Consider the following 26019-nt stretch of genomic DNA (forward strand, 5'->3'; position numbering starts at 1 on the left):
GCAAATATCTGAGGCCTCGTTGATTATTTCAGAAGAGTTATTTCCGGCTCGTTTTCCTCCTATTAATATTTCGAGGCGAGATACATCGTTGACAACGCTGTCAGGACAAACGGTATATCCGCTTCCTATTTTAGGATCTTGCGGTGGTGGCGTACCTGGTCTAGGATCTTCCCGTGGTAACCCGCTTTTTACAGGATATCGTGATAATGATAATCGTCTTTTCCTTTCTTCATGCTCATCGACCTCCTTTTTAAAATCTGAATATCCGAGATCGAGTAAATCCATCGGTTTTCCTAAACTACCAAAATAAATTAACTGTGGCCATGTTCCTGGTCCGAATGAATCAATGTACTCTTCTTTCAAGAATAATCTTTTATTTTCTGGAGAATAATTCGCAGCAACATCCAATCTAAGATATTTGTCTTTGAGATTACCGATTCTTTCTTTTTTCAAATAAATATCAGCAGGTTTACTATAATCAACTTTTCCTCTTAAACGAGATTCAATTGTTTCCTTAATTGCTCGAACTCTCTCGTCCGCAGGTCGTTTGTAGTCGCTTGGTTGAACTATTGGTTCCTGGTCGCTCTTATCTTTTTTCTTTGTTGGTTTTTTCTCTTTTTTCTGAGGTTGACTTCTTTCTTTTGGTCTAGCTCCTAATTCCTGTGGTTGAAATTCTTCTTTCAATTCCTGTGGTCGAAATTCAAACTCCTGTGGTCGAAATCCAAACTCCTGTGGTTGATAATATTCTTTCAATACCTGTGGTTGATAATCTTCTTCCTGTGGTTGAATATCTTCTTCCTGTGGTTGAACTTTTTCTTTTGGTTTTGCTTTCCTTCTTCGTGAAGATTTAAGTTTTTCTTTTTTCTCTTGTTGCCTTTTTTCTTTCGCTTGTTGCTTTTCTTCTTCCGCTTGTTGCACATTATATCTTTCTCTTTCCACCGCAGCTACCAAAAATCTCCTAAAACGCGGATCCGTTTTTCTTGCCTGTGGTTTTTCCGAATAGGCTCTATATAACATTTTATACCAATCATCGCGGTTTCTCATTTTGCCTAATCCTTCTTCTGATAGATATCTTTCTTTTTCATTAAAATAATCTTCCGCCCTCCTACCAAAATCATCTATTTTATAAAGCGATAGCGGCTGTGATATCATTTCCCAGCCCTCCTCGGTAAAATTACTGCGTATATTCTCGAAAAGAGGCATTTTTCTTACTCCAGGTTTTCCTACTCCAGGTTTTCTTCCTCCAGGTTTTCCTTTACTTATTTTAAAACCAATTGCAGGGGTCCCTCCTCCTGGTTGTTGCCCGTGTTGTTGTGCTAGTATTGCTAGTCGTTCCGGTAATACTCGTGAATGTTCCTCGATACCTCTCAATACGGGAAGAATTCCACGTTTCCTGATATCCGGATCGTCCTCGTCGCCAAAAAAGACTCTTTCGGTTACTTCGGTAACTGGCTTCAATAATTTCGACGATAACTCGGTAAATCCCTGCTCTGCATCTTCGTGTGCTCGGACCTTTTTCTTGAATAATTCTTTTACTGGAATAAGTTTCTTTAGTGCCGCTAATTGTTCTCGCGCTAATCTAGCAGAATGAGGCTCTCCAACTATGTTAGTTTTCGAACTCATATTATTTTCAAGTATATTATTTTAATGCAACGTAAAATTGGCCAAAGCAGCCCCTAATGACAACAAAAAATATAACACAAAAATTTATTCCCTGACATTTATTTTTCCTGTCCTGGACGCTATATTTACTAACACACACGGCGCGACCACCCGATGCATCCGGTCTGAAATGCATGAAAATTAGCTCCCGTAGAAGGCGTTATTTCTGCTTTCTGAGGCTTCTACGGAGAAAGTTCTCGTAGGAAGGTTTATTTTGGCTGGACGCACTGGTCTGTTCAACTTCCCTGCTGCTCCGAATAGGTTGTAAACCAGATCCCCATTGCTCGAGCCATTTTGACTTAGCTGATTTAGTAGGTAATTGTATGTACACTTTGTACACCGAATTCTAACTTTATGAATGAATCATTATGAAATTTATTTACTTCTCTTAATTTGATTAATTGCACAGGTGGCTTACACATTATTTGTATTTTAGTAGTGTTCATTAGAAATAACTGGACTAGATTTGAACAAGTACGAGCTGGCGTTTCAGGGCTCTGTGTGCTTGCGCCTTTTGCCGGGTCCCTTCCCTCTCCCGGACATTCGTACCATGACTGAGATGTGGAACAATTTCCAACCGTCAAAAGTCACGTGTCCCTATGTGATGTAATAGTCACGACCAATCGCGACGGGCGTCTCATTCTGCTTTGGTGGACACCAGGTAGCTCAGCAGAATGGACTGATGTTTCTTTACTTAAGAGTATGTGTTGGGTCCATTTCTACTCATGTATATCCTTCTATTCAGGTCATTAGGGACTTAATATAGTCCCATGACTCGAGGCTAAATTAACAAGACTCTCTGAGTGTATTAATGCCTGGGGAATGTGGCTCGGATTCATTCCCCCAGGAACAATTAACATCCTGCTATGCAGGAATTAACCAGTGGCACCTGCACGATTGTGCGCACAAAACTATAATTTAAACAAAAACAATCGGCGAAACGAGATGGATACAGTAACGAAGTATATCCCTGAATACCACCACATCTGAAGCCTTCCCTCCCCCACCCACCCACCGTACAGACGATATTTTTTACATACTTACATTACAATATATACGTAGTACTAATATTAGTACCCTTACTCGTACCTCGTGGACAGGGTACTAACATGAGCATATAAGTCTTAATGGAGCAAGTGATTCACACCCGGCGCTCTTTTAGCCTAATAATAACACTTTAAACATATTCCTTGCATATAATCCAATAAATTGAGTAGTCCTCTTATTTAATACCGGAAGTATCGAAAATCTTTGTAGAAATAGTTGTAAAATCTCGTTTACCTTTTTTAGCCGATATTTTCGTTTAGATCGTCCGCCATGTTATTTGAAATAATGATTACTTCCGTTCTCAGCCTCGTTTGTTTGTGTGCCATATAAGGACATTGACGCCTTATTTGGAAATGTAAACAAATCGTAGTAAAATTTTGGCGCCGTTTGGGTCAGAAATTCTGCGTATTAAAAGTAAATACGGTTTATCAGCAACTTTGAAATTCCACCAAAAAGCGATTATTCGCACTTGATTGATAATAATATAGGGTAGAATTTCAAAAATATGTTCTGGCAAGCTTTACGTAGAAAAGGGGTCACGGCGAGAGTCTCGCGTTATCTGTCATGGAGGACAGGATAAGGTTAGAGTAACCATGCCAATTTATTTTATCGTGTAAGGGCTTAATAAATTCAAAATTAGCCAAACTTCTTTCACAGCATGATTATACTTATGTTGTTGATTTGTACACTGTTTGTTTTTCTGACTTTAGTCATGATTTTTTTTGCTCCATTACATGATATGGGATCAGTTCGTAGCCTCAACCACAACAAATCAAGTTGAGGCTACGACATCGTAGCTAAATATATACGGTGACTAACAAAGGTTACCTTTCATACCCTCATATATTACATTTACCAATCACCCTGAGAAAAAAAAAAAAAAACTCTAATTAAACGACCGACGTACAGTAAGAAGACAGTAACCCTTTGAGAAACCATTCACATTTCGGATGTTACTGTGAATGAAGATTATTTCTGGCTGCTTTTCAAAGACTAACACGGCTATTATTTCTCTTTTTGGACTGCAACGTCGGAATGACAGGTAAGCATGTCAGTTCACTAGTTACACCTAATACATTGTTTACTTAAGCTTTGCGCCATGTACAGTGACATCAAGTTAGGACTGAGCACAGTGTAACGTGGTAGTATTTAAGGTTATATGCATATAATGTGTGTGTGGGTGTTTGTAATTTGGATTTTTAACGTAGCTTTAACAATTTTTCAGTCATATTACTACAGTGTCTGCATTGTGTCAGTTTGTAGTGATGTCTAGCACTGGGGCAACATGCCGCAGACATGTAGCGTCATGTCCCACACAGTCATATTATCCTGACACCCGGTCGACAAGTCCTAACACTAACCTCTTAATGCTGAGCTCCAAGCGAGGCAGCTGTTAGTACCATCTGAGGGGGACGCTCTAACCACTAGGCCGCCGGAGCGGTCAGCATGTAATGTAGAATGCTCCATGTAATTGGGAACTTGAAACGTGGACACATTTTCACCAATACATAAGTAATTACAACATATGTAGAAAACTAAATAATACCTTTGATGGATTATGAAACCCTGGGAGTGGGTTTTCATCAAAAAGAAAATCTATCTGACCCATGTCTTTGTTAAAATGCCACGTCGACTAAACTAAATGGATCAAGTAACACACATTTTAGATCCACTAACTATACTGAATTAAAATTCATTCCAATTTCTTATTGAAAGTGTGTGTGTGTGTGTGTGTGTGTGTGTGTGTGTGATTACATATAGAAAATATATTTCATACTCTTGTTTGTTTTCTTATATAATGAAATAAGTTCATATTTTTGCAGCATATATGCTTTGTACGCGATGTCCTTGTTTCAAGTCATTTGCCTTTTGCTGTTGTACTGGAATTGGAGATTTAAAATGAAATTGGAGATAATGCATACTTGTCACAGACAACTAGTGGCAATAGTTGCTGGTTATTGCATAATCATCCATGCCATACATATATAAGAATTCTGTATAATTTGACTAATTACCTTACTTCTTTATATATATATATATATATATATATATATATATATATATATATATATATATATATATATACTGCCACTGTAAACTGCAGATTAACAGTAAAATTTAATTACACAGGGTTGAGAGAATAAACAGAATCCTCATCTCTGTAATATACTATCTCTCTCGTGAATAAAGAAATGAAAGTATGGCCTCGAGGTGCAATTAACTGCACTTTGCTCAAACCTTATGAGGTCTTTACTGCTACAAAAAGCAAAATTTGTATCGCACTTTAAAATAATAAATATGCTCTAATCTGATAACATCGTGGATGAGAATATATAAACAAATTAGGGCCTTAAATCTTGCTTGTAAGCGGCTACCCTATTCTGCCACCGTGCGGCAGCGGTAAATTAAACAGACAAATTGTTGAAATAAAATGGGGTGGGAGGGGTTAGAGGAAATATAACGTTGTGAATACATCTAATTGTATACAATTTGATACATTTAATTTGTTTTGTGCTACTTGCAGGCCACCGCTCTTCCGAATGTTAATACTTTGAGACATCAGCTGCTCTAATATAATTCGAATAATATTTTAAACAAGGCGCCCAAACATGCCGTAAAGTGGTATAACCTCTTGTTGCTAGGGTCAGGGGAGTAGTCGTATTGTAAGAAATGACGTGTCGCAACGCCATCTGTTGTCATAATGAGGCATTATTTTATGCTAACGTCCTTGATTCTAACTTGCAATGTGCTTGATGTAACATTATAGTCATGATTTTGGAAGGTGCAATTTGTGTAACTTGTATTATAGCCAGTTTATAAATGGAATGTTAAAACTTGTAATAACTGACACGGAAATTGCCATACGACAAACTACAGAATCAATTCAGTAGTTGGCAAATTGCAAGGTACAAGGACGCAGACGGAAAGTAGATCTAGGCACTTTTTCAAGCAGCCTTTACAGCTTGCATCAATTAAGAATAGAAAATTCATGACTAGAATTATGAATGTAGCACTTGTAAGCAGCCATTGACAGTAATGCAGAAGGAAAGTAGCACTTGCAAACTGCCACGTACAATCTGCATCAATGAAGAATACAATATACATTGATAGAATTATGAAAATAGCACTTGCAAGCAGCCATTTACAATAATGCATCAAGGAAGATTAGAAAATACATGCATATAATTATGGCGGTAATCCCCCTCCATACATTTACCATATATTTAGCACAGCGATCTTGTACAAATTTTTGAGCAACTGTCTTTTTTATAAATGCTTTTGTCGATACGTAGATATTTCCGAGTCAGATCTTATGTGCTGCATCTCGTAAATCCACTTAAATCGCACGACCCTCTGTCTTGACGTCATTTTGAATTTTGCGCTATATATGGCTATTACCAAATACCCGTCAATGTTTTAACTGTACGCAGGTGTGTTCCGGAAAGATTTGCTTGCAGAAAGCTTGCACATTTTAATAAACAGATGACATCATACCCACAATCTTCCATCAGGCTCAATATGGACCGGGGAGGGGAGTGCGGATGATTTATAGGATTACGTCAGGATATGTTACAGTTTCCCCGGGTAGCCTGTAATTTCAAGACTGAAGTTTTATTGGTACATTTTCACGCAAAGGGCAGATACCAGCAGATTTTTATACAAGTATGCACGTATCACAAGAAAAATGTTGCCAGCTTACTTTCGAGATTGGTATTTTAAGTATCTCAACCGATTCTCACTAACGTTTACTTTTGAATACATTGTGCTATAAAGCTGCACAGTCTTGAAAACACTGGTGATCTGCGGCAAATATAATTATGTCCGAATAGACAAAAATCAACAGTTTGACATTTTATTTTTTATCTTCTCCCATGTTTGATTAAGCAGAGGTGTATTAGAACATAATATTTATATGGTTTGGAACTAATTTAGTCCCAAGCTTGCATGTTGTTCCTTCGTTAAAAGCGCAATGAGTGTAGTAGAGAAGTGTACTGTATTGAGGGACAGGAATGAGTAACACTTGCAACTCACTCGAGCTCTTGAAAATTTTGTTCTGTGCCCTGTTAAACATACCTTCATTTATCTCCGATTTCTCCTTCATTTTCAAACATGATGATGATTGTGGTAAGAGTTAAATTCGCTTCTAGAACAATTTTATGACTAAATTTAATTAAAAAGTTTTAGTTTTGCGTAGAATGTAACAGGTATTACGATATTGCATTGGTGACACTGAGTATCGAACAGAGGCGGGAAATGTAAATTTGCATGATTCGTGTGAAACGTTTTTGTTTTTATTTTGTCCTTAAAGTTTATATCTGAAGCCCCTTATGTTATTTGGAGTGCGTTTGAAAACTAAAGTTTGAATATCACACATACACATATTTTCTTAACTGGAAAAAGTTGTTTCAAACATGATCACTGTGGCAATATCGATTGTCTCACTGTGATACATGTGCATATCTCATTGTATAATATTGGACATCATCAGAGCATATGGCGATCACGTTACGCTTTATATCCTTCACTGTATGTCAGGAATAGCTTACTAGGTTTAGTCCTAGACCACTTAAGAGTTATTAAAATCATGAGATACGATTTGGTATTGCTTTACGAAAACAATTGTGACTCGCTAATATTTAAAGAAATTTATATATAAAAAAATGGAATAAAATATATTATGTATATTTACCTTAATTGTTTCTTTTTTAGATTTAATATTTTTAAATTCCATTATATGCTATTGTAATGTAACATTGTTTACTGGATTTGCCATTGTCCAGAATTGAAACATTGTTACTAGTTGTTGACCTTCAAAATCAGTGACAGTTTTGGTAAACAACTTTGTATTTTTATTTGTATGTGTCTTTCTCAGAGTAAAAATTATTAAGTTGAGTCAAGGTCATACCTGGACGACGTGACACTATCATGTGTCAAATGGTAAACAAACTTCTATTTTTTTCCGCAAGGATGAACTCTTGACCCACATCTGGGAATCTGTTTTGCGTTTTAGTTAGTCTTAGAACTGATGTTATGATAGAGGAGTGCCAATATGGCTTAAAACTTTTGACACGTTCAGTTGTATTATGTTCTGACCAGTTTGGGTTGAATTGTTTTTCTTCTTCAAATTATTGAATTCAAGTGATTGTTTTCCATGAAATACAAAAGTGCTCTGATAATACTTGGACAAATACATTCATTAGAATTTATACGGAATTAAAAAACTGGAATAATATTTTCTTTGATTCAACAAGAAACTGTTGACAAATCTGCACTTCGTACCATAGGGATTAGAGCTGTGATTCATTTAGAACTTTTCATAGATAGGACTTGTGTTTTTTAATTCTTGGATTAAGTTCTTTTTTCTCATTTTTCACTTTGTATTCTAGGGAAATAAATTAATATTTAAAATTTACAAATCATTTTGTCTTCACTATTTTCTGGTACTTATTTTAAGAGCATATACTCGTAACAGAAAATTGGCGTGCTCGTCCTCGAGATACGAATTTTGGCTAAAATATTTCAGAAAATTTTGTTTTTGAAATTTAGTTTCGGAATTTTTAATGAAATCAACAGGCTTTTATACAATGTCATGTTAAAGATGCATATGTAACGTTTCGTTCAATCAACAGTTTCTTTACCTAGAAGAAATTAACCCAAAAGGGGGGTGGGTGGCTAAAAACCATACACAAAGCATTTTTCCGTATCAGCTTTGAGCAAAGGAAGTTCTCAACAAGTTTGTATGCTTTGAAGGATATTGGACGAAAGTTTGTGTTTAAATAGATTACGTACCATTTGACAATTAATGTCGACAAAAGCTGTATAAAATGCTAACATCCACGATTATGTGGGCCAAACTGTAATCTCAAATCGATTTAGTTGTTCAGATATGACAGTGAGTTCGGTTATGATGTCATGAACCGAAGTAGTCGACATGAAATCGCCCCCATGGGAATATGGAAATCTTGTAACTTAAAATAATGAAATAGACGTTAGACCAGAAAACTGTGGTATCGTGGGTTTTAAAGTTTGTGATCGAGAAATAAGTAAATAAAGACACTGACTTTCAAGATATTTCATGTCAAGCTGTTGTTCTTTGCTTTATGTTATCACACATATAATTTCCAGTTTAATTCAGATAATTACGGGAAACGATCGGCGTAACAGACGTCATGTATATTCCATATTATTTAAGGGAAGTTACGCTGATATCGTGGTAATATCGGAAAAAATACTTATAATGGCATATACTTGTCTTAATGTTGAGAACTTCATGCATATGCTGCACAAAGTGTAAATCAACTTGAAAAAGTGACGCTACTTCCATGGCATTGATTTTGCCACATGTGCTGTCAAATATAAACTTATCCCAGCGAATAAAAAGAAATTCATCTGTAACCTCCTGAGACGGGAATATAATTGCCGATTTTGTCCTTGAGAATGGATCACCAACAAGAGGATGAAAGTATATGTCAGCCTCAGATTGTTTAAAGAACTCCAGCGTTCCAGTGAAAAGTAATAACTTGTGTACAACAAAATTTCAAAGTCAACACCTGTCAGTTGCGAAAGCCACCAGTAAACAAGAACAGTCCGCACTTCTACGACAATAATCAACCTAAGGTGGGATCAACCACTAAAATGAGCTGGCTATTAGCAAGATAAAAAAAATAAACGCGAGTTTGATCTTGATGCTAAATTTATCATGACGCTGAAGCAACGACAAAACATAATCAATAGCCCTAGGCCTGCTGTAACACAATAATGTTGTAATATTTTCCTGCTGACGTACGACAATTCACCGTGGACAGAATCGATAGTAATCTCAGCCATACACGCGAAAATGGCACACTGACATGTTTTGAGTGTAACTGACGTCGAGGAGCTAGTGTCCTATCCAACCCAGTGGTAAATTGTTTATTTTCAAGAATGACCCGCAATTGTTCATGAGCAAATCCATGCTGAGGAGCCGCCGAATCTATCCTGTAGATTGCGGACATATCCGTAGATCTTACCACGCTGGAAATTTTATGTGTGGATTTGCTCTAGACAGGATGCTCTTTTTTCAGCATCTACAAGTTCACTAAAAACATGTCTGTCACATTGCTGCCCAGCACTGGTCTCATCGTCGAGTCGAGCCGTTTAGTCGGTATGTGTTTCTTCCCGGTTCCATCAGCGTTTTAAATAGCAGTTTCACGCGTGACTTCGTTGTTTAACGCGGCTATCACGTGCTGCAGTCTCGCAACCCATACACGAGATCTGTCCTTGCTCAGTAATTCATGGGCGTACTGATGTCTAAACAATCGCTCAACAAGTGTTCTATTAAATCTTTTAACGATTGCTTGATACGATGTATTGCAGTTTGTCCGCGTCTGATTTCAACGTTATGTTGTTGCATCACCGATGTCATCCCGCAAAGATGTTCTTTGCCAGGATCAACCTGTTGTAATCGTAGCCATCGTAAAGGTCCACGCGAATAAATTTATTGAAACTCGGCTTCGACTTCAGTTGCTCTTTTAGTCGATAGCGGTTTCGCTCCCTTGTATCTACCTGCAACATAAACAACCGTCAACGGGTATTTGTATGTACGAGTCTGTCGTTTGCATGATGTGCCAGTGATAGCGTCATCTGGTAAAAACAAGATATCTACCTGATGAACTTCGTTGGGGGTGCTGATATCAAACCGTCCATGTTGAAACGTTTTAAGTGGCGGAAGATACATTTGCCATATTGCCTGTCGGGACAACCAATCTGCGGCAACAACACGCGAGAACCATGCGGCATCGGCGAGTTTGCTTATCGCTGCTGTACCTTTCTAGTATCCTCTTAGACTATAATAAACCGAACACATTATTATAATTATCGGAAAACTACTTGCCCGCCCCTACCACTAATGTTCCACTCGTAACCGATCTTATCAACCAGTTGACGAGCGATTCTCGCATTTTTTTTTATTATATCGAATTCAACGTATCAATTAACTGACCTCATCGATATGTCCTTGTTGCAGATCTTTATTTTCATACGCGACGTCATGGGCATGGCACGCTTGATCAATTGCATTTACTGGAAATTCGCCCGGTTTTGGTTTATTTTTTCTTCAAATCTGATATCATGTCGGGGTTCAGTACCAAATAAATTATATTCCAGAAAATGTTTTTCACCCAGATGCTTATACCAAGGAGTTCCTGGTAATTTCCCGAGTGCCGCAGCAGTATCACCACCACCTGAAGTCTCGCTAGACGCCACAAACTTATAATTTTGTGCCACATTTTACACTTGCCAATTAGTGCTCGCTTGTTATTCCTTGTCTTTGTTGCTCTTAGCGTAGTTGTATTCGTTACAGCCTTGCATCGAACACAATATAGACTCATGATTATAAATAACACATATTTGTACAATATCAACTTTTCAGCGACACGCGCGTAAGCACCAGTCCATCATCCGGCGTTACCAAATTGTATTCGATCGATTATCATTGGTCCGTCTGGATCTGATAAAATTCAGTTGTTGCTCACCTGATAATGAGATGGTTCAAATGGGACAAACTTTATAGTAGCGCCAACCGCAGACGACCAGCGATGTTATGATGTCCTCGAGGAATCAGTGAAGTTGCAACTGATTTCCTGTCGCCCGATACAGGATTTGTTGAATTTATCACCGACATCAATGATGCACCGTCGGCAAAGATCATGGTGGTAATATCAATACATCTTGTGGTTTACGATGATGTCATGCTTGACAAGCAAACATTTACGTTACACACCGGTACGCTCAGATCCCCAAAGTGATCAGAGACAGCTGTAATTGTTTGGTTATCTTTAACGACGTTGATACACAGACATTGCGAAGCATTCATCAGACTTGGTGTCCCAGCGACATGAACATAAATAACTGCATCACTTCTTTGCACATGCTCAGAGAACTCCAGATGGATTCATTGCTATTGGTTTACATAATCAAGCAACACGTTATCGCATTGGTCTCGAGAGAATCTTTGGTTGAGCAACCCGCACATCAAACTCAGTAAACGCAGCCATATGCGCATCCCATAATGATTTTTGCGCCCCGAGACCGTATCTGGGCGTTATTGTTGTTGTGTTTCAGTGAAGGACTTAATCTTGCCAACCAGGCTTACATGCAAGGCTCGGATTGGCTTTTTGCAACAAAGAAATCAAGATTTTCCAAGGCCCGGAATGTAGGGGGTGCGGAGGTTTGGTAACCATAAGAGGCTCAGATTGTTTTTTGGCAATTCAATAATCAACATTTTCCATTGACGTCATATTTTCCAGGGTCCGGATTGTTGGGGAGATTTGGCCGGGGTGGGGGGTCTCCCTCAAAAAAGGTCGGCTGCCCCCCCCCCCCCCCCCCCGCTTGCTATTTGAGAGAAACGACATGAATCGGTTAGTGACATAGAGAAAGTCTGGCGCATTGACCTGTGGAACATATTCGATTCAAGCGATGTCACTAACAGCTACAAGGATGGAGCGTTTGAATACATACTTATAAAAATTGATCTAATCAGAAATAAATAAGCATAAACTATGAGGCGCCGTAGGGGACAAAAGGGTCGAATGAGAGGGCTGCAATTGAAATGTCGAGAGTTCCATTTGCGCATCTTTAGTGAAATTGTTGATGTTGAAAGTCGCATATCATATTTCGAGTTTTGCAACTTTTCTGTTGAATTACATATTGGTTATTAAGAGCTCTATTATCTGTGTCGAGCGTTATGATTTATCTGTTGAATTACAGAGCGGTGATTTAAAACTACATTGTTTTAAACGTTGAGTTAAAGTGTTTACTTTAAAAGTTCCATTTTGTATGTCGAGTGTTTAGATGTACATTTTCAAATTACACAACAGTTGTATATCGAAAATTCAAATTTCACAGGTTGAATCGAATTGTTTGTTTCTAAAGTTCCTTTTCATATGACAATATTTTAAATTTTCTCTGCTGAATTACACAACGGTAGTTGAAACTTCCATTTCCTATATTCGAGAAATTCTCATAAGTATTGCCGACACTGTTTTATATGTACTCCTGTATTTATTCTTTCGCCTATTTATTATGTGTAACGTTGATTACATTATATGTATTTTGTAATGCTGTCATGGGATGATTGTCTGATTATTGATTGTTCGAATGGACTGCCTCCAACCCCACCCCTTGCCTAAAACATGTCTTTTTGACTTGTATTATTTGTTTAAACTTCGTACCTAAGATCTTTATAATAATAGCCTGTTTTCAGTTTTGTTCTTTGCTTAGTTCATCTTGCATTGTTCGTAACAGACCAATACAACTTTGCATGTACATCCACATAGGTGAGTACCACAAATATCAACTTTTATTTTCGAATCCATGCCAGTCAGAATAGAGACGAGACATTACAGCCACTTTTCCAAAGGCTCATCTGCGTTATCTCAGATATGTTTTTTTGTTAAAATATTTCATCTAAGTACATTCCTGTAGTCTCATAAGACTGATCATTATATAGCATGCTTACTAAACCCTTTACCTCGGGTTCAAGTTGACATAAAATTTGCGTTAAAGTTTAGTTGTTTTTTGTGCTAATATTTCCTAAACTCCTTTATAGATTCTTATAAAACTTGGTATACGTCATTATAAAACTAATTCATTCTGTGGTATGCTTGCTCACCCCTTTGACCTTGGAGACAATGCCACGGTCGTATAAAGTTTAAAATAAGGTTTTGGTCAGAGGATTTTTATTTGTTTTTATTTCCAGAAGTTGTTGGTGGACTTATTTATACTTGGAATGAGTGATAGCGAATCTAAGAAATTATTTGCTGATGAGCACTGCCCTTTGACCTTAGCAATATGGTCACAGTCATAGAAAATTTGTGCTAAGATTTTGCTTAAATTGGGGTTTTTGCTTATATTTCTTGAGCTACTGGATGAGTTTTCTTCAAACTTGGGGTGAATCGTTATGAAGCAAAGGCAGTTTTGCGACACGCAATCTCGTCCATTTGATCTTTGTGTCACAGCCATCTAGAACGTCTGTATTAAGGTTTTAGTTTTCTTTTAATTCTTTTTATGACCTAAACGTCTTCATGGATTTTGTTCATACATTGGATGAAATAAAATGAAGGTAAGACAATTAATATTGCAACATGTTTGCTCCATCTTCGGGGATTTGGGTCAAGGTCACACTTTTTGTACTCACTGTGTTGATTGTGTCTCGACATGCAGGCATTGTCATGTGTATATATGTTGTTGTGGGGTTTACCGCCATTTTTCAGCACACGATAGGCTATACATGGCGGCCAGTATTAATGGTGGAGGAAGAACCCGGGAAGACCCGGAAAGAACCACCAACCCACGAGAAGCTACTGGCAAGCTTTCTCACATACCCACATTGGCTGAATCCGAGACTCGAACCAGCGCAGACAGAGGTGAGATGGCAGTGATCCGTAACGGAGAGCGCTTTAGACCACTCGGCCACTCGGGGCCCCGTCATGTGTATAGTTGAGTTTATCAAAGATTATAATCATCATAAGCATCCTGCTTGGTGTTGAGATAAGTCTTGGTGAGTGCATGGTTGTGGCAATAGTGTGCCAAATAAATCAGTGCAAAAGAATTGTGAGTAACAAAAATACCTAAAATTGTGTCATGAGCGACACTTATCTGTCTTACTTTAGTAATGCACCACCTGCTCCTCCCCCCCCCCCGGCCCAGCTATTTTAGAATGGCGCTGCTGCATGCTTTTCTTTTCCCACTTTTTACGGACTGTATCAGGCCTTTTTTTTTTTTTTTACAATCTCCCAACAATGTGTCCCTTTGTTCATTTGAAAAATTTCCCTTTCAAATCTCACAAAAGTAAGCGTGAATTTTCATTGCTTTGGATGAACTACATATGAGCATATAGATTTTTCGAATTTATCAAATGAACTACTCCCTGTCAAGAGTATTCAACAACAGTAACATCAATAATAATAATAATAATAATAATAATAACAATGTTTATAAACAAAAACAGCAAGAATTCAGAGTTGGATTGGGTGACAGAGACAGCTTCCACCCCTAGCCACCACCACCCAGAAAAAAACAAAAACAAAAAAAACAAAAAAAGACAACAAATGAGCACGAATCAACCAGAACATTTCTTATAGCAGGTGTTCCATACACTTGGATGGATAAAAGTTTATAATTCAAACGCTTAAATCGCAGAATCTCCCCAAAACTATATTTCTCGATGCACCCCATCAATTCATGATAAAATGAGGTGCATTTGTGATAGTGAGATGCAAGACTGAAGTGCCCTTTTTGGAGGATAAATTACCCTGACATTATTAGATTCTCGAGGAAGTACGTTTGAGGCACACAGGCTATTCTTGCTTGAAGTGTGCGACAAAATAAAAATATGTTTGCTACATACATGACAGAAATTACCTCGATAGTTCTTTTTTTCTTCTCAACATCATGCGACATTCAATTCACAGCCATGAAACCCTTTTGTTTTAATGTGATATAAACAGAACTTATTCAATAATTGAAAAGAAAACAAAAGAAAAAGAAAATACAAACAAACATTTATTCTTGACATTTTGTCGACGAAAATCAACTGTGACAAGATATAAAAGAGGAAACTTAAAACTTTGGGAGGTTGAAAGTGCAAAAATTATGGAAACGAATGAAAGAAATTTTCTTTGCTTAAATACTTGCGGAAGATGGCAGTAATTAATTGTACTGAAATCTTATATTATTTACTTGTGTTCTGATTATAAACATTATTTAGAAAATCATAATTTCTAAAATACACACAGTTCTTGTATCTTCACATACGGACAAAGACAAGAATAGAGTATCCTAACTTAACAGATATTATCTAACACAAGAAATATAACTTTCAGAAGACATACTAATGACAAAAGAAAATATAAATTCTCGATATATGAAAAGACATTTTCAGCACAAACAATTTCATTCAAAATGAGAAGTTGCAATTTTTGACATACATCATTGAAAATTCAACCACCTTTATGTAGTCTTATGTCACGTGTTTAGGCTCGAATAAACAATAACACAAGAAAGAGTGGAAACAACAAGATTTGAAAAATACAATAATAATTTATTTTCCTGGAAAATTCTGTAAAAATGAAAAATATGAACTTATGGCTTTAAGGATCAAATCCAAGAATAATCCACGAATAAAAATTTTGAAGTCCTAATAATAAAATGTTCTACTGATTTCAAGTTCGAATCCCGACGAAGAATCCAAGATGGAAGACATAACGTATGCTGCAATCTGTAGTGTTGAAGTCTGCAGTTCCTTGTAGAAACAAGAATTATCACTCCGGTTTTGAATAGATGAATACACTTTTATAAAAGCTGTCCTTATTCAACAATTTCACATGAGCACACGTATTTTCCAGAAAAATAACATGATTAATCCTTTTGAATCCAAGCAATTTGAAATAATTCCAAGCATCACAACATACAACTTCCAGTGTAAGAGAAAACCCAGCTTCTACTGAGAATAATTCTCCAAAACAAAGGTTATATCGTCTTCTAAAACGTAACCAGGGGGTCACGTGATCATGTTCTTGAAGCTCAATAGAAATTAGGTACTTGTTAAAATACATGTACACCCAGCGTGGCCCTGACGAAAACCAATCATTTTATTCTAAGAAAAAAATAAATAAAAAAAACTGTTTACATCTTAAACGTGTAGTCCCTTCATGACCTCGACAACAACCAATCATTTTAAAATAAAAATAGAACTTGTTTACGTGGTTGCTACAAATTTTGAATCAAATTAAGGATCTAGATCAACACCTGGTGTTTATAAAACGAACAGTCAAGATCAAACTATTTTCTGAAAAAAATTATCATCTCTAGTGAATACATTTACATTACAATATCATGTAATGAAAAATATATTTAAAAAACAACTGACAAACAATTAAATTGAAATAAATATATATTAAATAAGATCTAATTAAATCAGATATACATATCAGTAGTTTGGGGCCCCGAGTGGCCGAGTGGTCTAAGACGCTCACCGTTACGGATCACTGCCATCTCACCTCTGTCTGCTTGGGTTCGAGTCCAAGGCTCGGCTAGCGTGGGTACGTGGGAAAGCCTGCCACTAGTTTCTCGTGGGTCGGTGGTTCTTCCCGGGGTTTTCCAGGGTTCTTCCTCCACCAGTTATACTGGCCACCATGTATAGCCTATCTTGTGCTGAAAATGGCGTTAAACCCTAGAACAACAACAACAACAACAACATAACAGTAGTTCAAAAGTTAAAATCTAGAAACTCTACATATGAAATGGAACTTCAACGTAAACAATTTTGTTCTACGTGTGACACTAGAATTCCCGATATACTACAATTAATTACAACCATCGCTGTGTAATTAAACCAAAAAATGTAAAAACTCGATATAGAAAATGAACTATGTAATTCAACAGATAAAATTGAAAACCTCAGCATGCTAAATAGAACTTTCAGACCAACAATTTTATTTAACAATTCTCGATATGTGAGATTGACATTTTCAGAAAGCTGCCAGTATATTCCCGTGGGTCAGTGGTTCTTACCGTGGTTAGCCCCGGGTTCTTCCTCCATTATTTATTCTGGCCGCCAGATATAGGCTATCTTGCACTGAGAAATGGCTTTAAACCACATATACACACAACAGCAGCAGCAACAACAACAACTTACCATTCACATAATGGAAAATGGAATCAAATTCTGTCACCATACGAACGTTCAATGTGGTATGTTAGTCAATAGGGTATGTTAGTAACTACTGCACTATTTAATCTTCACTTCTTTCATTGTGTTTGCAGGAGTCGCCGTAGTTTATATGGAAGAGCGTCGAACTCGTCACCTAAGGCTGTCCCACTATGTCTATGGAGATGGCACTTATCTTCCATTTCCTCCGCGTAATGTAGCCAGTAGCATGTTTAATGCGGCGTTAAAATTAACCAACAACATGACTGTATTTGTAATTTCAGGTGACAGAGGTATCGTTCTGTGCGGACCACCGCCACTACTTCCAGGAAATGAGTATATTAACCTTGGAGAAGAAGATCAGCTGGTATTTATGCAAATGAATTATTTATCGTCTTCACAACAAAATTCTGAATTATCAGTGCAGATCTGCTATTTTACTTTTTGTAATACTAGAAGGGTAGAGATTGAAGTAAAAGAGGCCATATACTTTATTTTTATTTTAGATGTCTCACTGCCAGTCCGTCGTTTTTTTCTATGCATTTTCTACTGCATCCTCAGATGTCATCCAGTGTGTATGCTTCACGGGTATTCATAGAGAACTAGGTGGTTCTGTGACGTGTGTGTATGATCTGGATTTTTAACGTAGCTTTAACAATTTTCCAGTAATATCGCTACGATGTCTTCAGTGTGACAGTTTACAGTGATATCTAGGACTGGGACATCATGCCGCAGACATGTATCATGATGTCCCACCCAGTCACATTATCCTGACAACGGGCCGACCAGTCCTAACACTAACCTCTTAATGCTGAGCACCAAGCGAAGCAGCTGTTAGTACCATTTTTGTAAGTCTTTGGTATGACTCGGCCGGAGATCGAACCCACAACCTACCGCATCAGAGGCGGACGCTCTAACCACTAGGCCACCGGAGCGGTGGTTCTGTGACGAGAATGACCAGTATATGTCATTCAGTTGAAACCTTCAAGCATGGTAAATTCTCGTCACAGAACCACCCCATTTAAGATGAATAACTGTCTCTAGCTTCCTTTGCATTACATTAGTGTGGAGTTTACTTTTTTTTAAAATACGACCCGTGTTTCCCAACGAAATTCATTTATTTTCAAATGTACAAATAGTAGACTGAAATCAAAGAACATGTGGGCGGTTTTCCCTGATCTTTCTATACCAAATGAGAATGAAATGTAGATATCATTTAAACAGATAGAACTATCGATGAACATGAACGCACGCATACATAGACACATATATATAAACACACGCATACAAATACACACATGCATAAACACACACATATAAAGACACATTCATAAGCACACGCATACAAAGACAGACATGCATACACACATGTATATAGACATACACGCGTATAAAGACACAAGCATGCAAAGACAGTCACTCATACAAATATCACTGGTCAACAGTGAAATCATTACTGACTTGAAAAGGCCCTAATCTGTAGTATTTTGGTGTGCCGACCACGAATATAACCGTGAAAAATTTGTATTGGCTCTCGTTTTGAAGATATTCATATACCTCATTTTCTATGTTTCACTGTGTAAATTTCTCCAGTAGGACTGCAGCAACATCCGGAATAATGATGTAACATTGCATAATACCATCATGCTCACATCATCCACAGTTGATTGCATCATTTTCTGATGCAATGCAATACTAATGCCATGCGGCTGCTGAAGTAAGTTGACGTCAGCAGTGTACTATACATGTGTAGGCCTATTATACTAATGCCAGGCGGCTGCTGAAGCTGACGTAAGCAGTGTACTATATAAAGCCCAATCAGATAGGTTCAGCATTTAAAATATTTTAGACGTTGTGCGAGACAGTTCAAGCTACTGTTACATAAAACTTATTATTTTATCCATTTACGTACAATAAAGAACAGTAATGCCTCGAAAGTGTGTTAATACCGCGGACAATTTTTGCTATATTTGTGGGGAAGTGACATTTGCCAACCAGAAGAAAAGTATCAATTCTCAAGTGAAGAAGGCATATCATCTTTACTTCGGATGCAAGGTTGGTGACCAAGACAAGCCTTGGGCTCCGCATATATGCTGTGCTACATGTACAACACAGCTTTCACAGTGGTTGAATTGCAAAAGGTCATCAATGCCGTTTGCAGTCCCAATGGTGTGGAGAGAGCCAAGCAACCACCTAAATGACTGTTACTTCTGCTTGGTTCCTCCTCTTTCCGGCGGAATAACGAAGCGAAAGAAGTCGAGAATAGTCTACCCAAACATTCCGTCTGCATTGAGACCAGTTCCACATGGTGAGGGACTTCCTATTCCAGAACCTCCAGCAGAATATTCTCTTGATTCATCTGACGAAGACAAAGGTGAGTCGACCTGTTCTTCTCCTGGTCCATCAGCATGCAGTGATCCAGATTTTCACTGTGGTGCATCATCAACCCCACACAGAATAACACAGGAAGAACTAAATGACCTGATTAGTGATTTGGACTTATCAAAGAACAAGGCAGAATTGCTAGGATCAAGACTCCAACAATGGAATCTTCTAGAAGAAGATGTCACAATTACTGCATATCGAAAGCGCCACCAGCAATTGGAGCCTTTCTTCAGAAAGGAAAGTAATCTGATATTCTGTTCCGATACTGAGGGCCTCATGAATGCTTTAAAAATCACTCATGACCCACAAGAATGGAGACTATTTGTGGACTCTTCGAAACTGAGTCTCAAGGCTGTGCTTTTGCACAATGGAAACATTCTTCCATCTATTCCAGTAGCGTATGCTGTCCACATGAAAGAGACATACGATAACTTAAGGCAGCTACTGAATTCCATTAAGTATAACAAGTACAGCTGGCACCTCTGTGGTGATTTGAAGGTAGTTGCCCTTTTAATGGGACTGCAGCAAGGATATACAAAATACATGTGTTTCTTATGCGAGTGGGATAGCCGAGCAAGGGAAATGCACTACATGAGGAAGGAATGGACTCACAGGCAGAATGTAGCCATTGGAGAGAAGAATATCCAACACCCAGCTCTGGTTGAGGCTCAGAAAATCTTGCTACCACCCCTTCACATCAAACTAGGTTTGATGAAGAACTTCGTGAAAGCCATTGACCGGACTTTGCCAGCATTCCGATACCTGCATGAAAAATTCCCTCGACTCAGCGAAGCAAAGATTAAAGAGGGAGTTTTTGTGGGTCCTCAGATTCGAGAGCTTTTCAAAGATGACCGGTTCAACAACTTGCTGGAAGGTGACGCGAAACAAGCATGGAATGCTTTTCGCCTAGTTTCTACAAACTTCCTCGGAAATGTTAGGGCAGAAAACTATAAGGAACTAGTAGAAGACATGTTGATGAAGTATAAGAAACTTGGCTGCAATATGTCTCTAAAGATTCACTTCCTTCATTCCCATTTGGATTTCTTTCCTAGCAACTGTGGTATTGTTAGTGATGAACACGGCGAACGTTTTCATCAAGATATCGCAACAATGGAACAAAGATACCAGGGAAAATGGTCCACTACAATGCTGGCTGACTACTGCTGGACACTCCTCAGAGATGCTCCCGAACAGCTGTACAAGAGACAGGCGAAGAAATCTAAGATGTAGTCAATGACTTGATTTTTTATAGGTAGGCTATTACAGTTGACCTTTTACTATTGGAATGCATTTCGTTATGTAAACATTAATTTCTTGCAGATTACAAAAAAAACTAGAGCCAATTTTGCAATTTGACTGTCATATTCGTGTTCAGCACATAAAAATTGATAAGAATTGACTAATTTTATTTCAGTAACATGACTTTTGTAAAAATTTGTTGTCCAGTGTATACTATATGCATACACATATGCATACAAGGAATGACAAGCATACAAAGGCACACATGCATGCAAAGACAGGCACGCATACTAAGGCACATATGTATACAAAGGCACACATGCATACAAAGTTGTTGTTGTTGTTGTTCTTGTTGGGTTTAACGCCATTTTCAGCACACGATAGGCTATACATGGCGGCCAGTATTAATTTTGGAGGAAGAACCTGGTAAAACCCCGGAAAGAACCACCGACCCACGAGAAGCTACTGGCAAGCTTTCTCACATACCCACATTGGCTGAATCCGAGACTCGAACCGGCGCAGACAGAGGTGAGATGGCAGTGATCCGTAACGGAGAGCTCTTTAGACCACTCGGCCATTCGGGGCCCCCATGCATACAAAGATACACATTCATACAATGACACGCATGCATACAAAGACACATACGAATACAAAGACACACATGCAAACAAAGACACGCAACTACACAAAGAGCAAAATAGTCATGCATATACACATGATTTATTGACTGATTGAAAAGAGACATAAATAAGCACAAACGAAAGAAAAATAAAATAAATAATGGACTGTCTTGTTGTATGTATTCCTGCCTCTATCGTAATATTATTTGACACAATATCTGCAATTTTGCCTGTATAATTTCAGTTTTGTTGTTGTTTTGGTGGTGGTTATGGTTTTAACGGCCCTTTTAGCATCCTATTGGATATATAGTGCCTGTGAAATTTGAGCTTAGTGCCTATCCCAAGGATATACTGAAGTGGCTGACCCTTGCTGGCCTGTGCACGTATCGGGGCACCGATGATTGCATTACAAGTTATACCTAGATACCACTTGTCCCTTCTCGTTTGAATGCCCTATTAGGATTTCCTGTACTAGTATTAATTTCAAACATGTAGTTTTTTTGGCAATACAGAAACTAGAATTAGATCTGTATGTCCTTCCTCAGTTCTTTACTCGAGTATTTTCTCTTTTTTCGGTTATTCTTTTGTTTGGATACGTGTATCCGATAAGGTAAATCACGCATTTGAACTATATGCTTATGCGGCGTTTACTTCATAAACACGACAAATACATTTATGACAAGTTCAAATGATTTTGAGCAAATAATAATAAATGTTTAAAGATTTTGTTCATCGAACACCAAACCAATCAATAAAACCCATTCGACTTAAACAGAAATCAGTCAAGGTCGATTTGTACAGTAGAAAGCAGATTACCTAGCCATTATTCTGACTTAAATTAGAATAAAAGAAAGCCTTCAAGCGCTTAATGGCTTTGACAATTACACAGCGACAACACATGATTGAATATAATGAATAACTTGGTAAAATTCCTTCATATAATGAGCTTGCAGTATAACAAAAGAGACGAATACTACACATAATCAACATGCAGTACGACTAAAGAGACAAATACCTACACATAATCAACATGCAGTACGACTAAAGAAACAAACTAGAAGCATTAGCATACATGCAGTACGACTAAAGAGACAAATACTACACGTAATCAACATGCAGTGCGACTAAAGAGACAAATACTACACATAATCAACATGTAGTACGACTAAACAGACAACTACTACACATAATGAACATGCAGTACGACTAAAGAGACAAATACTACACGTAATCAACATGCAGTACGACTAAAGAGACAAATACCTACACATAATCAACATGCAGTACGACTAAAGAAACAAACTGGAAGCATTAGCATACATGCAGTACAACTAAAAAGACAAATACTACACATAATGAACATGCAGTAAGACTAAAGAGACAACATAAGAGACAAATACAACACATAATCAACATGCAGGACGACTAAAGAGACAAATGCTAAACATAACATGCAGTACAACTAAAGAGACAAATACTACACATAATGAACATGCAGTACGACGAAGGAGAGAAATACTACATGTAATGAACATGCAGCACGACTAAAGAGACAAATGCTACACATAATCAACATGCAGTACGACTAAAGAGACAACTAAAGAGACAAATACTACACATAATCAACATGCAGTACGACTAAAGATACAACTAAAAAGACAAATACTACACATAATGAACGTGCAGTACGACTAAAGAGACAAATACTACACATAATCAACATGCAGGACGACGAAAGAGAGAAATACTACGTATAATTAACATGCAGCACGACTAAAGATACAACTAAAAAGACAAATACTACACATAATGAACATGCAGTAAGACTAAAGAGACAGATACTACACATAATCAACATGCAGTAAGACTAAATAGACAAATACCTACACACAGTGAACATGCAGTACGACTAAAGGATACAACTAAAAAGACAAATACTACACATAATGAACATGCAGTACGACTAAAGAGACAAATACTACACACAATGAACATGCAGTACGACTAAAAATACAACTAAAAAGACAAATACTACACATAATGAACATGCAGTAAGACTAAATAGACAGATACTACACATAACGAACATGCAGTACGACTAAATAGACAAATACTACACATAATCAACATGCAGCACGACTAAAGATACAACTAAAAAGACAAATACTACACATAATGAACATGCAGTAAGACTAAAGAGACAAATACTACACATAATCAACATGCAGTAAGACTAAAGAGACAAATACTACACACAATGAACATGCAGTACGACTAAAGAGACAAATACAACATATAATGAACATGCAGTACGACTAAAAATACAACTAAAAAGACAAATGCTACACACAGTGAACATGCAGTACGACTAAAGAGACAAATACTACATATAATGAACATGCAGTACGACTAAAGAGACAAATAATACACATAATGAACATGCAGTACGACTAAAGAGACAAATACTACACATAATCAACATGCAGTACGACTAAAGATACAAACCGGAAGCATTAGCATACTTTATCTTATGACCAAAACTAGGATACGTAAAGAATGTACCATTGACAAAGGTGAAAAACGTGGACAGCAAACATACACTAATATCCCTCATGCCAATTACAGAAGGCTAGAAATAATCAGGTGGAAAAGAATAAATAACGGTACACTTAGGGAGGGGGTGTGTATTCACTGATATACAGGCGAATAAAACCACAGACACACTCAAGTTTAACGGTATTTGTTTCTTCATCTTAAATATTTATGTGAAAAGTATAATCTCATTCTTGACATAAAACAGTATTGATATTATATATCAGTGTTGGCATTATTTCACAGTGTTGGCATTATTTCACAGTCTTGGCATTATTTCACAGTATTGGCATTATATCTTAATATTGGCATTAATTCGCAGTGTTGAAATTATTTCTCAGTATCGACGCGATATCTAAGTATTGGCACTGTATCTCAATATATGCATTATTTCACAGTGTTGACATTATTTCACAGTATTGTCATTATATTCTGTATTGGCATTATTTCACATTGTTGACATTATTTCACAGAACTGACATTATTTCATAGTCTTTATATAATTTCGCAGTATTGGCATTATGGTAATTTAATAACGGCATCAGTAACATTTGTAGGACTCATTACGGCTTTCCCTGTCTGAAGTGGCTTTAAGGTCCGCAAGCAAAGTTATATCCACAGGTAGTCTTAAAAGATTGAACATATAAAGATAACAACTGTTCCATAGTTTGGAAGTCTTACTGTTGAAATGGTTGTGTAATGGACAGACAGACAGACCGCTAATCAGATAGATAGATAGATAGACAGACAGACAGACAGATAGAAAGATAGATAGACAGATAGATATAACTGTACAAATAAAATATATGCTGACAGTAACAAATAAGTGGACATTAAATGTTCTGTAACCGTTTGTTCTATGCCTGCCGACAATACGATCTATCAGATAGGTAAAACTCGTGAAAAGACTGTTGTTGTTGTGAAACGTGAAAATATTTATAAAATTCGACTGACTAAAGTAAAAAGAATTACATGTAAGTTACTTTGTGGTTAAACTAGTTTTACAAAATGAGCTCATTCATTTATTATAATTAATTCATTATTTGATTCGTCAAACTTTATTACCAACTTCTTGACTTTAAAGAAATAAAATAAATGTTTGTTTCCTGGGTTCTTGATAGAATTTATCTTGTCTATTTTGTGTGACAATGCTGTTGTTGTTGTTGTAGGGTTTAACGCCATTTTTCAGCACACGATAGGCCATACATGCGGCCAGTATTAATGGTGGAGTAAGGACCCGGTAAAAGCCCGGAAAGAATAACCAACCCACGAGAAGCTACTGGCAAGCTTCCTTGTGTGAGAATGTATATTGACATGATTTTATGTGTAGTATTCGGATAAACTTGGCTTGAGTACATTCTTGTCTTTTTTTTTTACCTTCCTTAAAGAGAGTGGACAAAATCTACATAAATACATGTTAGGTTTATAACCCTCACCCCCAAAAGTATAACAAAACATAAGGTCAAAAAAGTTTAATGTTTACTCAGTTTTACTCATTTTTCCAAATGAGTCATTATGAGATAATCGAGATATTTTACTAGGGTTTGCAAGGGAAATTTGGCAATAAAATGCATGAAATCGCCCGTCTTTTTCCGCAGTTAGACATGTCTTCTTCGTTTGTCAATTTATTTTAGTTGTTAGGACAATTCTATCTATTGCGACTGAAAGGCTCATTTGATTCACGTTTGTTCAAAGAACTAGATCGGTGTACTGTTTACAGACTGAATCAGATCGAGTGTAAGTTCCAGGATCAATAAAAGATTGCTACCTTCATAAATGAGATTA

General features: G+C 37.2%; 1 protein-coding gene across 3 annotated transcripts in view; it reads left to right on the forward strand.

Annotated features, from left to right (window-relative positions):
* Nucleotides 1-3446: 3446 nt before the first annotated feature.
* The window catches only part of LOC149781393 (uncharacterized), an 84304-nt gene continuing 61731 nt past the window's right edge, over nt 3447-26019 (forward strand). For all 3 annotated transcript variants that reach the window (XR_016414503.1, XM_089934744.1, XM_089934743.1), the window contains exons 1-2: nt 3447-3751; nt 17683-17765. Coding sequence is in view for 2 of the 3 variants with exons in the window: in XM_089934744.1 (XP_089790870.1) it covers nt 3745-3751; nt 17683-17765 (90 nt within the window). In the remaining variant the exon portion in view is untranslated. The remainder of the gene's footprint in view (nt 3752-17682; nt 17766-26019) is intronic.

The sequence above is a fragment of the Sinohyriopsis cumingii genome, chromosome 15 (genome assembly GCF_028554795.1).
Source record: "Sinohyriopsis cumingii isolate HCF-2022 chromosome 15, ASM2855479v2, whole genome shotgun sequence".
NCBI classification, from domain to species: domain Eukaryota; kingdom Metazoa; phylum Mollusca; class Bivalvia; order Unionida; family Unionidae; genus Sinohyriopsis; species Sinohyriopsis cumingii.